At 44.5% G+C, this 13,711-nt stretch overlaps 1 protein-coding gene across 2 annotated transcripts in view; it reads left to right on the top strand.

The window, feature by feature from the left end:
- The window catches only part of WIPF1 (WAS/WASL interacting protein family member 1), a 55,641-nt gene extending 42,157 nt beyond the window's left edge, over nucleotides 1–13,484 (top strand). The window contains exons 5-10 of one of the 2 annotated variants that reach the window (XM_034065426.1): nucleotides 263–439; nucleotides 1,697–2,464; nucleotides 5,174–5,386; nucleotides 5,973–5,975; nucleotides 7,354–7,467; nucleotides 8,616–13,484. In XM_034065426.1, the coding sequence (XP_033921317.1) occupies nucleotides 263–439; nucleotides 1,697–2,464; nucleotides 5,174–5,386; nucleotides 5,973–5,975; nucleotides 7,354–7,467; nucleotides 8,616–8,671 (1,331 nt within the window). In that variant the 3' untranslated portion in view covers nucleotides 8,672–13,484. The remainder of the gene's footprint in view (nucleotides 1–262; nucleotides 440–1,696; nucleotides 2,465–5,173; nucleotides 5,387–5,972; nucleotides 5,976–7,353; nucleotides 7,468–8,615) is intronic. The other variant, XM_034065425.1, reaches the window with a different exon arrangement.
- The last annotated feature ends 227 nt before the right edge of the window (nucleotides 13,485–13,711 follow it).

Raw genomic sequence — 13,711 nt, forward strand, 5'->3', positions numbered from 1 at the left:
TCTCAGAGGTCCCATCAATGTCCATTCCTAATTCTCTGCAGCAACTGTTTCTCTGCTTTCCAGTCCAGAGCAGACTAAAGGAAAGTGGTAGCTTAATAAAACACAGTGGCTCTTTATTGCACCATCTCTTCCATGGTGTAATAGTGGTCCTGAACAAGGATTAGTGTGTTTTGAAAGTTTGTCCCAGCTACAGGCATTGCTCTAATGAAATAGATGACTGCAGGATCAGTCTTGCCTAACATAGGGATCTTTTTCCCAACAGAACCCAAAGGACCAAGTGGAGGTGGTGGCAGTGGCTTTGGAGGAGGTGGTGGTGGCAGTGGTGGGGGCTTTGGTGGTGGCGGTGGTGGCAGCTTCGGTGCTGGTGGACCGCCTGGCCTTGGAGGCCTTTTCCAAGCAGGAATGCCAAAGCTCAGATCTGCTGCAAGTCGAGATGCTGGTAAGAAAGACCTGGCAGTTCCAATGTGAACAAGTAGATGTGAAATTGTTTAAAACCTTCATAGCACTGCAGTAAATTACCTGCTGGGGTTAAAAAAGTCTTCAAATATCTTAAGGCTCTTAGGAAATTACATTTTTCAGCTTGAATCCTATTTTATTCTTAATACTAGGTTTTATAAGGGAGAAGTGAGGTTCCTGTTTCCACCCATCCTCCTAGTTATAGATGGAAACTAAAGATCTCAGCAATGTTGAATTTACCTGCAAAGTCCAGTCAGGCAGACTAGGTCCTGCCCTAGCTGTGGATGTGCAGGATCAGAGGTGGGGGAGCATAAAAGGGTTCCAAGTTAATTCTCCCTTGTGCACCAGGAAAAAGAATCTACTTTCCAAATGGAAAGTACATCTGCGTCAGCTCCACAACAGCATGATTTGCCATGTAGGGAGTGCATGAGGCATCCCAGCTGGCTGGTACACTGTACTTGGAGGCTTGTCCATGGCGCGCACTGTATTCTGGCTAGCAAAACAGCTATGCAAAACCTCGTGCCCCTTGGAACAAAGGAGATAGGGGGCCAGTGAGTTTTGTAAGGTTAAGGGTGTAGGATTTCACACTTGTGGATCCCAGGACTGGGCAATGGGGATTGTAGGGTGTTACAAACCTTACATATTTTAGACTAATGCAATTTTTCAGCATGTGTACAAAACAGGCTCTCAGAGCTGGTACTTTCTATTGTGTCACAGCCTATTTTGGGAACTTGCAGTAATACAAAAGTTCCTGGCATCACAGAACAGAACTTCTTCAACTGCAAAGCTGGTTGCCTTTTTTCTGATGTGCACAAGTACACCCTTGGATAACAGCTACTAGAAAGGGCTGAAAAGAGCCTTTTGCTGCACTGTTGTTAGATACCATTTAAAAGCTAAGATTTCTTTGCTTTCAAGTTGATGATATCAAATACTTGTTCTTCAGTGTTTCTTCCCTCCCTGTGTTATTGCTGGCTGTGTGATAGCTGTGTCAGTTGTGCTACCTTGAGGCCGCTTCGGTCTCTCATGAAGCCTTACCAGGACGTAACCTGCTCCTGTGGAGTACTGGTTCCCCAGTGCCATCAAAAGTGCTGCTAACTGTTCCTGCGTGCCGCGAAGGCGTGCGTGCACATGCCGGGGCTGACGCCTCAGTGTTTGCAGAGCGTTAGGGAACAGACCGTTAAGTAACCCTTGGACGAAGACCCTGTCCGACTTGTGCTGATGTTCCTTCTTATGTCCGCAGATGCCGGGGGAGCGCGCCCGCCCGCCCTGCCGCCCGGAGGCCGCCCCACAGCCGCCAAGCCCTTCACTCCTCCGAGCGGCCCGCCGCGCTTCCCTGGGCCGCCGTCGGGGCCGCGGACCTCCGCTCCCGAGCCGCAGAGGAGCCGCATGCCGCCGCCGAGGCCCGACGTCGGCTCCAAGCCCGATGCCGCGCCGCCCCCGGTGCCCAGCACGCCGCGGCCCATCGCCTCCAGCCTGCACAACCGGGGCTCGCCGCCGGTGCCGGGCTTGAGCCGTCAGCCCAGCCTGGGACCCTCGCCCCCGCCGTTCCCGGGCAGCCGGAGCTCGGGGCCGGCCGGGTCGCTCCGGCAGCCCGGCCCCAGCGCGGCGTCCCCCTTCTCCGGGCGGCCGCCGTTGCCGCCCACCCCGGGCCGGCCGTCGGAGGAGAAGCCGCCACCACCGCCGCCGCCCCCAGCCGGGCACAGGCCGCCCGCCGCCCGGGACGGGGCCCTGCCGGTGCCGCCGCCGCAGAACAGCAAGCCGCCCGTGCCCTCCGCACCCCGGCCCAGCCTCGGCTCCCCGGCGCCCCCGCCGCCTCCCAGCAGGCCGGGGCCGCCCCCCGTCCCGCCCGTCCCCGGCGGCAGCGACGAGATGCCGCGGCTGCCCCAGAGGAACATCTCGCTGGGGTCCTGCCCTGCGCCCGGCGGCGGGGGGGGCCGCTCCGGACCCCTGCCCCTTCCGCCCAGCGAGAGGCCCCCGCCGCCCGTCAGAGACCCCCCCAGCCGATCAGGTAGGGACGCTGAGGGTCCCAGGCTTGGTGGGGTGGGCACGAAGGGATGAAGTGACGATGCTTTATGGAAAGGGAAAGGTTTCGGTTTGCCCAGCGTTGGCGGTGCCCTTTGGAGCGTAGCCCAGCATCTTCAACTACCCTGCACCAATGCAGCCCTGCAGGTGCTTCACCCTCTGTGACCCAGGAGCAGCATCAGGTAGCTTTGGCTCAGGCATCGCTTATTCACCACCTACGATTCACAGAATTTCTGGAGAAGAGCAATGCAGTTCGCGGCAGCGTCTTCCCCTGTGAGCTGTTGCTGTGCACGCACCTGCTTTGCCAGGGAAACATAGTGCTGCTAGGCACAAGGGATCTCGCAGTTGGAAATGAGTGTTTATGGGCATCACAGTGGCTTAAAGATAGTCACTGTGCATCACCAGCCTGCTCACGTGTGCCTTTGCACATCGCAGCAACTTTCATTATAATTACTGTAATTAAAAAAGGGTTGCAAACAGGGGATTTCCCCATTAGGTTCTTTGATGCAAAGAGGATGTTTTATCTAGCTTCTGATAGGTGACAGCATTTGTCTTCCTGAGTCAACTGGTGTGAGTTAATACCATTCTTGTGAATGGAGGTTTGCAGAACCTGACCTTCTGCGTGTTGGCAGACACAAACGCTTACAGCCAAATACAAATTATTTTAATGAAAGGCCTAGCTGACAGTTGTTAAATGGAATGGCAGCTGTTGCAGGGTGACTAACTTGTTAGTTACCATGTGCACATTTCAAATGACACTAAGAATTGTCTCTTCTCGGTTATTTCTTAACGTACCCTGTCCACTGTGACAACTATTGTTTCTAGCTTTTAAGAACTGCACATCATAACTTAGCTCTCTCAATATCTGATACTTCTCCCATTGGAGGTGAGAGAACTTAGGCACAAGCAGCCAGGCCCTGTAACATCAGGAAGGGAGAAGCATTGCACAGAAGGCCGTACTGGGAAGCTTCACAGAGCTGCGTTCCATTTCGTCCTTTGGAAATAAAAATGTGGAATACTCTCAAACCTGCCATCCTAGAGAATAAATGTCATGGGAGTTCCCCCAGGTGACAGCCATCAGTGTTGTTTTCCAGCTGCTTGAACCAGTGCTGGTCCCTTATAGCACAGCACCTACAGCAGCCATGCATCTACATGGCCCTGAGACCATGCTTTGTGGAGCTGGTTGCCAGCCCAGAGGATGGCACAATGCCAGCACAGCCTGCAGTAGATAAAGCGGAGAAATCTTGTCACATTTGACTGGGAGCATGGATCAAAGTTGTAGAGAGTGCCTGTAATTAATCAGACATTTCCAAGAGCCACTTCCCCTGCTTCCACTAGTGCTTTCCTGGTTGGCTCTTTCTGAGGCAGATGGTTTTAGTGAATTTGCACCACCTCTCTGCTGGCTTCATAAGTAGAAGGAAGTTGTAGCAATAAATTATAAATGTAAATACTCCTGCAGCAGTTGAATGTAGATGATGGGGTTTAGGTAGGGTTAGAGAGCAAGCAAAACTATTCTGAAGGTTGCTAAGTGCTTCTCACTCTTAGAAACCATTCCCTGAAGGCAAACTTTAGTAATATGTGAAAAAAGAAGGAAAAAGTGGAAGGAGGGGAACGAAACCCACAGAGTATAGCCAATTTCTTGAAGCATGCTTCAATGTGTGTTGCTCGAGACATGATATCTGCTGCTCTCTTTTTCAAAATGCATGTCTGTAGCTAGATTTCATCAGGACAAGGAAGCATTTCATAAAAATGGACATAATTGTCAGTTGCCCAACTCTGCCAAACAGAGGTAGAGAGCCCTTTGAACACACATAGCCCTCCACACCCTCTGCTTCATCTCCTCATGTCCTAACTCTCTCCCTGGCAGCAGCAGCTTTCTTGCCTACATTTACTGGCTCCTTGGAGAAGTGCCCTTCCCCTGCCCTCAGGACAGCCCTGTTCCTGCCCTACCTGGGCCGTGCCTTTGTATTTGACCTGTCATGTTACCACGCCAATTACTCAGACACACAAACTCTGGGAATGCCAGTCTACGTGTGAGGTCTGTTTCCAATTTAGCAGGAGGTGGATGTTCTCCAACTACTAAAAACCTGGCATGCAGCACATATGTTTGTTTACAAACAAGTTAGCTGATGCCATGCTGCTTATCGCTGCCATTCCTGGGCTGGATTCCCCTGTGTGCCACTGCAGGCCCTGGCTGTGACACCCACGGATGACCACCCCTATGGGCAAAGAGCCTCTGAGGGTAGCAGAGCTCTTCTTTTACATGTCCTCTTGCCTTGCTATGGTACATGGAAAGGAAATGGGCTACGTTTGGACCTTCACAGTACCCTGAATTCCAGCTGTAACTTCTGCTCATTGTGGCTAATGTAATTTATGGTGGTTTAAAAGTGGCTTTAATGACCAGTACATCTACAGAGGTTTCAGTAGCTAAGGGAAATGGGAATATGATCACTGAGGTGTATTTATGCTTAGGTATACTCTGCTCTCCTCTCTTCAAATCAGCACTAACGCCATAGAGAGCCCTGGAGAGCAGAGAAGTGGGTGCTCAGGGTGGCTCCCTGCCCCGGGACCTAAGACAGCCCACCCTCTCTGATTTGACAGTGGGAGACTGTGGGATGCAGGCAGTGGCCTACCACTGGCAGAATAACCCCTGCTACAAACATCATTTGTGTGCTTGCCTCTTGTTTTTCTCCAGGCCCACTCCCACCACCTCCTCCCATAAGCAGGAATGGAAGCACTTCACGGGCTCTGCCCGCTACTCCGCAGCTGCCCTCCCGGGCAGGGCTGGACAGCCACAGAGGTGGACCGCGACCGCCGCTTCCCCCCGACCGGCCGGGCTCAGCAGCGCCGCCGCCACCACCTCCACCCTCAGCAGCTGTCAGAAACGGCTTCCAGGATCCTGGCGATGGTAAGCCATGCACCCAGCTGTTTGCCTCTGATAGAGACCGTGTAGCAGCTTTTGGCCTTCATATGTCAAAACCGGTTTGGGATAGAGGCTTTGTTTCTAGTGCAGACCTTTGAATTCTGACCATCAGAGGTGTCAGTAGCGTCTCAGTTAACTCTGCCAAGTGAGAACAGGATAAATATGCCATACATAGAGCAGAACTGCAAAGTCATCAATACAGTCACCAAAATAACCCTTTGAAAAACAGCCTGAAAAAAGGAAACGTATTCATGATGCTTTGCTTTGCTACAGTGCAGGAATACAGCCTAAGGTGGGATTGTTCTCTTAATATGAATTCAGACGATAGCTACATTAAGATACTTTGGAAGTCAGAACAGCTTAATGATGATTTGAAAGCTGAGGAACAGATGAAGAAAGAGATTGCCAGAATCCTGCTGAAAATGTCAGTACTAGTGTTTATTGAAAAGGTGAGGTTGCTGTGTTTTAAAGATTCATCATCCTTTTATTTTTAATTGTTTTCTTTTTGTAAAGGGCAGGTAAATCTACCAGCTAATTATGGGAGGCCAAAACTGGTATTTCTGGCATTTAGAAAGTTAGAAAAAGTAAGCAGAAAATACAGCTGTAAGGTCCTACACCTGGGTCGGAGCAACCCCAGGCACAGCTACAGGTTGGGCAGAGAAGTGAGCCCTGCAGAGAAGGACTTGGGGGTGTTGTTTGATGAGAAAATGAACATGAGCCACGTGAACCCATATGAAGACAGGCTGAGAAAGTTGGGGCTGTTCAGCCTGGAGAAGAGAAGGCTGCGGGGAGACCTCATAGCAGCCTTCTAGTATCTGAAGGGGGCCTATAAGGATGCTGGGGAGGGACTATTTAGGGACTGTAGTGAATAGGACAAGGGGTAATGGGTTAAAACTTAAACAGGAAAAGTTTAGATTGGATATAAGGAAGAAGATCTTTACTGTTAGGGTGGTGAGGCACTGGAATGGGTTGCCCGGGGAGGTTATGAATGCTCCATCCCTGGCGGTGTTCAAGGGCAGGTTGGACAGAGCCTTGGGTGACATGGTTTAGTGTGAGGTGTCCCTGCTCATGACAGGGGAGTTGGAACTGGATGATCTTGAGGTCCTTTCCAACCCTAACTATTCTGTGATTCTATGATTCGATGAACTCATGCTTCTGAAGTAGCTTCACACACAAGGCAGGTGGATCACAGACACGTTTTATCATACACAAGATATTTGCAGGGTTCAGAACCTGCAGGTCCTTTGCACACTGAATTCTACTTGCAGCCTTTGGGAGGAAGCATAGAAAACCTGGATCACAGCAAATAACCACATGTAGAACTGCTGGGTAAAACTTAGTCAGGTGTTCATTACATTACACAATAAAACATAACAATATTGCAAGAAAAGCATGGTTGCAAAGTCTTGAAGCAACCAAGTGAAGTAATTACAAAGTTTAAGATAGCCCACACTTTCTTCTTCCTTGGGCCTCCAAATTCAAATGCAGAACATAGCTTTATAAACATTTCCTATTATTTCAATGAAGAAACTGATCAGCTTGCTTTATTCTTTAGAATCCTATAGACTCGCTAAGTACAGCAGTAGGGTCTCTGTAGTCTCAAGATGTTTCAACTGATGTATTTTTTCATTTTTGACACTAACTATATACAAGCTTCTCTGTCATCATAAATGCTATCATAATGGCCTCAAATTTTCTCCGTCTATCAATGAAGTTTGAATACCAGAAAATTCTGTATCCAAGAACAAAACATTTAATTCTCAAACTAACCTAAAGTATCTTCTTCCTTGACTTCCCAGTAGGATGCTGGTTCGATATTTGGCTATGTAAGCATTGTGCAACATAAAATATGTGTCAAACATGATGATAATGTCAGTTTACTGTCCTGAAGCTGTGTCATAAAACTGACAAGTAAATTGCATGTTTGGTTTTGTTTGGGTTTTTTTTTTCAGATGAATGGGAAAGCAGATTTTCTTTTCATCCCATATCTGATTTGCCACCTCCAGAGCCATATGTACACATGAACAGAAGTTACCCCAGCAAACTAGCAAGAAATGAAAGTAGAGGTAAGTTTATTCCACCTCTGCTGTTGTCATTTCACTGTATCATCCTAAAAAACAAGGGAAGACTCTGGATGCTAAGGTTTCAAAACTTCTCAGACTAACAGCCTCGTCATGCTTTCCCACCCCAAAGAAGAAGGTAAATGCAGGTTTGCAGCTGCAAGCCCTCTCAAACTTGTTTCTGAGAGGAGAATTTTGGTTTTTTTTAGTTGGAATATGTATTGTAAGAGACCACCTCTGCCATTATAGTCAACCCTTTCTTCTACAGGAAGATGACAGTCATATCCTCCTTTCAGCTTTTGTTTTGCTTGACTGATTAAGTCAGGATGTATTATACTGTGCTTCCAAGCTATGTTGTCTGATCATAAGGGTTCCTTCTGTATACATTTCAGTTTGATTTCGTCGTTTACAGTCAGTGTTACATGCTGTTCCCATTCATGTCTCTACCGCAGCATAAATGTTTCCTGTCTTCATTAGTGGTATTTTGCCTGATACACCCAAGGATCAATTTACTTCTTTCACAACCAGTGACATCGGTGGCTTGTAATTATCCTGTAATCATCCATACACTCAGGTGTTTTTCTCTCTCTCCTATTTCCAAATGATGAGGTTTTGGTTTGGAGCAGAAATTCCTGCTAGTCTCTGATCCTTCACTTTGCCCTGTTAGCTTTCATCCCATTCTCATTACTCCACAAAGAAAGGCAAAGTAATATATGTTTTTTAATGTTTTATTTCATGAGTTTGCAGTGAAAATCTTCATATAGGGGAAAACATTAAGAGCTTTGAAATGTTACTGCATTTAGAGCTTGCTGCTTTAATCAAAATCTGAATGTCTTGCAAGTAGCACTAAGACAGTATGTGTTTGCATAAAATAGTAAGGCTATCAAGAGATATCAATCTGTTTTGAGTAGGGGACAACAGACTAAAAGATATATACTTTTCAGATATTTTGGGATAAGGTTAGTTAAAAACTTTCTTTTACACTCTTTGAAGTTCTGATGTTGTTTAATAAACTAACCGGAAACTCTAAAAAGCTTTTTAGTAAAATGGCTAGGCAAGATCTTTGCCAGTTACTGAATTAATGACTTGGATGTAAACTCCTACTTTAAAAGAAACCAGGAGGAGTAACACCAAAAACTTTCTTTCTCTTTTAGGTGGTTCTGGCCGAAAAGAAAGAGGTGCCCCCCCGCTTCCACCTATACCAAGGTGAAATGGGTTCTGGCTCATCTTTGGTTGACGTCTGTTTTCAAGTTTCCTTCAACTAGCTCTCCTGTCCACATCATTGGAAAGTTGTCTGTTTTGCTTCATTTCCACTTTTGGCTTGTCAGTTGGAAAAAAACTTCAGTCCCTATTACAAAAGTAATAGATGCAGCTCATGAACTATAGTTGCTCAAAGCTATAAATTTTATTTGCTTGTACTGCAGGCTGTCATGAAAGGCATTTTGTGGACCACATACAACATATGTGCATCAAGCTTACTGTGTCCAGCCCTGTCCCCATGAGAGCTTCACGGGAGGTCTGGCTTTGAATTTAATGAGAACTGGAACAAAGCTGTTTCATTTGCTTTGGGTACAGTGGCAGTAACATTTGAATGATAAAGTACAATCTATTTTCTGTTTAAAAACCAGTTTCTGGTGAAAACGGTGTAGCCCAGAGGCACCTGGATTCTTCTTTGCATGCCTGACTCAGCCCGTCTGCTTCTGCAAGCCATAGACCTACAATATGGTGACCAGGAGTTCATCCTAAACCTTTTCACATCATCTTAACCAAGCACATCTTGTTTTAAACAATAGATGGCACATCCTGCCCCGAAGGTGGAGCGTGTCTGGCCTTGTTTTTATCTGTGGATAATCATCCAAAGAAAAGCAGAAGTGAAAAACTCACTTTTTGAGGATTTTTTTTAAACCCTCTTTCCTTTTTTATTTTTTTAATAGTGTTATGTTTTTAGTCACCTAGTTCTTTCCTACTCTGATGTGGACCAGCTCACAGCCATCCATATTCTGGATTATTGTCATGCCCTCTATCTGAGACTACATGCAAAGAGTCCTCAGAAAGTAGCCTTGGTACAAATGCAACAATTACTGTAGTGGCAGGCTCCTGCTGTAAAGCATTGCTACCACCAGCTCCACAGACTGCTTTCCAGGTTTTTTTTTTGGTACAATTAAATGATGGCTTTTGACTTTGAAAGCTTCCTGGGGCTTAGGTCACAAGTCTCAGAGAGATTGTATTTGACTGGCATTACAGTAGAGCAGCTTAGGTCAAAAATGTGCATAAGTGAAAGCCCTTTGATGTAGTGAAGGAGGTCTGGGGTTTGTGGGTTCAAGTGGGAGCATCAGCTCCAAAATTTGCTGTCTGCACTGGTTCAGGAGAAATGGGAAGATCTGGCCTTCTGAGTTGATAATGAAGCCTGTCCTTTCAAACTTTGCTGAAAGGAGTCTCTGCAGAGAGCTTCAAGGCTTTCATTAATAGAAGAGAGAGTAAAGTATTCTAACATTGTGACAATTGATTAATATGTTTAATGGCTTTTCAATGTTGTGTATGAGAAAAGAGTTCATTGTGTGAGTGCATTTTCAAAAGTATCTAAATGCATATAAAATGCCTTTGGAAATTAGGGGAAGATTATGATTCTGGATTTGAAATATTGCTGAATGCTAGCTCTTTGTTAATTGGACTTTAGAAGGTTAGCTCTGAAAATCTCCTCTGTCTTCTCAACAGTTTGTGCCTTCAACATACTCTTTGGGATCCCTCCCAAGCCTGTATCGGTAGCCATGCTTCCCAGGGTGTTGCTCAACGAATAGTCATGTAAGTTAAGAAAATGTTTCAGTAGCATGGGAGGCATGATCCTAAGTACACTCTACAGCTAGAATGAGTTCAGTCCTTCGAAATCTAGGGAATATAGAGGAGAAGGGTCTGGACCCCACTGAAGTGTTAGTGCATTGGACTTTTTGCTCTGTCAGTGGGCATGGAGGGATAGATCCCCTTTCTGCCTGACAGCCTGGACAGTCACAGTGAAGGGGATGAGACAGAGTTGTATTTGGCCAGAGCAAATTTAATTTGGCCTTTTCAGTGTTTGTTTACAAAAACTTATTAGCTGTGATAGCATTTGATTATGTACCTGGTTTTTACATTTTTATATCTAACGACCTATTTTAAGTTACTATTTATGGTCTTGAACCCGCAATTAAATGCGCAGGCGCAGGGATGTAACTACACCTAATTGCAGGATCGTGGCTGTAAGAGTTTCTTAAAACAGATATTCGTGGGACCTCCACGTGACAGGTGCACCAGGGATCAAACCTAGCGCAATACTGAATTTCTATATGTATTTTATGGGTGTCACTTAAAGTGCCTGTCTCTTTGGGATATTATTATGGGAGTAGAAGTCCAAATAAGATTTTTAGCATAATAACTTAAAGGATAAATTATTGTATTCATGCTTTTAAAGTGAAGCACTTATAATTTCCTAAGGAACAGCATTCTGAATTTAAGAACACAATATTTTTAGTACCTTGACTGGCCAAATCCTTATTAATATCCAAATAGCTATGCAGCCAAAAAAAAGAACCCAAACCCTCCAGAAACTATACTTTTTTATCACTTACTTGCTTCCAGCATGACTTTTACTTTGAGTAAGTCAATGAAAATGCTGCACATTGTTCTGCCAATTCTCTGCATCATTCAAAATATTCTATATTTGATCTTTTGAGCAAGGTTTTCTGATCAGAAATTCTAGACCACTACCAAAGACTTGGCAAACCAACTACAGTCTCACCTTAAAATGTGCTTTGTAAAAGGCCCTCGGTCAACCCGCCACAAAAGCTGAGCTGCTTGGGTTCAGCGCTTCTTTGTACTATAGAAAGCTCTTCCGAATAGATGGTTGGCATATATGTAAAATAGCTTAACAATGGAGAAAGGATTTTTTTCACTGAACAACAACTTTACTATTTGTATCTTTTGCTATAAAAGTCCCTAGGTATATTCCAGAACAGTGCAGCATTTTATCATTCAATATATTGCTTCATGTATCAGTAGCTATTTACAAAATGATCAGTATTAAAGTATTTATTTCACTATGAAGTGTTAAAAAGGAAGAATACAAAACAGACTGAATTAATGGTGCCTTACAACTTTTTTAGTCAACTTTTCTATGTGTCTCACTAGCAAAATCAGTAGGTGATGCTCTTCCCAGTCCTAATGTAAATAGTGCCAACAGTAGCATTACACAGTGTTTGAGCCAAGTTCTTCTGTTGTAATGTGCTAGGTCAGCTAACTTCAGGTTGGACTCAGTGTATGGACAGACTATTGTATTGGTCTGTAGGTGAGGTGTAGGTGGGCAATGGTTAGCCCCACCATCAGTTGTTGGTATTGCTCTGGAAATTTTTCTGGAAATTTAACCCTTTCCCAAAGTCGGTGTCTCATGCTGATATCCATACAGCCCAGCTGACTTCAGTGTTGTTAGAGGACTAAATCTGATTCACTGCTTACATAGAAGATTTACTGGGTTTGTTTCAATGGCACTGTATTATAAACCCTCACACCTCAAACTATCTTTTTACATCATCACTAAGCTCACATTGTGTGAAAACAGCCACAGATGTTCGTTTTTGTTTCATTCAAGTCAGTAAATAAAATGGGAGTTACTTTTGTACCATGTGACAATAATTTCTGCTCAGTATATTTGGAAGAAAAGCACACATTATATTGGTAACAACTTTCTGCACCAGCCAGTGAGAGGTCACAGTGATAAACGTTCAAAGCTATTAAAGGAAACTCAGCTAGTGATTCAGGAAAGATGTATTTCTGTAAATTAACTAATTCTTAAATAAGGTTGCAAAGTTCATGTTTAGGAGCCAGCATTTCCCAACACTGAAAGAATCTGCAAGACTGAACTGTTGAAGAAGTTCTTTAAGTTGTCACTTAAAAAAATGGTAGTTTCTCCTTGCAGAAACAATTCTTTATATGTCACTTGTAGAAGGGGTTTCTCTTGGAGCAGAGGATGAAGGAATTAAACTGCTATCATGCTTCACATACATTGTAACACAACAATTTGCTGTGCAGAAGTATGGAAATAGAAAGGGTTCTTTTTGCCTTGGAATTAAAGAATATAGTTGAAGGATCAAACTGGCATTATTTCAAGCAGAATGTCAAATGTCAAGAGACCTACATAGGGATCCTCAGCCACAGGATGCTGGAAAGAAGCAGATTGCTCAAGAAGACGGAAACCAATTGTCTGAATGTCACTATCGATACCAGAGTACAAATTATGTAACATTATAAAATGTTGCATCTGTGTAATACCACATCGCAATAGCATGAACATCATTGTCTCAGTCAGGTGCAAACAACCTATTTTGGCGGTACATGGACTCTATAAAATATATTGAATGAACTTTAATCTTTCAAATGGTATTCACCAGAAAACAAGGAGAATCTCTTACCTAAGATAGCCAGTAACATGTTAAGTGTAGTTAGTTCATGGAATGCTTCTTCATGTACACTGGGAGAAAACGAGGATCTTGTAGCCTGAGAGGTGGAAATGGCTGGACCATTCAGTTAAAAGGTAAACCTGGAGCACTGGCAGAAAGGGGAGTGCTGGAATTACTTAGCAGAAGCAGGGCACAGGTATTATGTGCTCACATGAGTGAGTATGCGGCAGGTGAGTAGGGAGACTAAAAGAAAAGAAACCGTATGTCTTAAAAAACGGAGTAACCCTTCAGTATGTTGCCATTCTGAAATACACTTCATTTGTGGTAAATACTCTTTAAGGTAAACTAGTGGCATGCAAAGGAAAGCCTCTAAATTTGGACTTACAAAGCAACACAAGATCATGAAAGATTGAGAAATATAACTTAAAACATAGGCTGAGCAGAAAGTAACATGTTTTTATCAGATGCTTAAAGTTTGAGCTTTTTATAAAATATCAGTCTAGTTCTGTGAATATTTTTTTTGCTTAACATTTATTTTATATGTGATTTTGTTCTTATTTTTCTGTCCTATGCCAAATAAATTTTACTTTTATTTAAGTGATGGTGCAGCCTGTTACACTGAGAATAACTGCGGTTGCTTCCTTGACAGAAACATGGTGACTTTAGCAAGAGTATAACAGTGAACCTGGCAGGATCTGGGGCAGGTTGTTCTCCTCCTCTCCTGCCTGCCATTGTGCAGCAGCATAGCAGCAATGCTCGGAGGACTTTAGGCCTCCATACACAGTAGATTAGACACATTAGATAAGGAGAAATAATGAGTTTAG

This window comes from Melopsittacus undulatus, chromosome 8 (genome assembly GCF_012275295.1).
Source record: "Melopsittacus undulatus isolate bMelUnd1 chromosome 8, bMelUnd1.mat.Z, whole genome shotgun sequence".
Classification (NCBI taxonomy): Eukaryota; Metazoa; Chordata; class Aves; order Psittaciformes; family Psittaculidae; genus Melopsittacus; species Melopsittacus undulatus.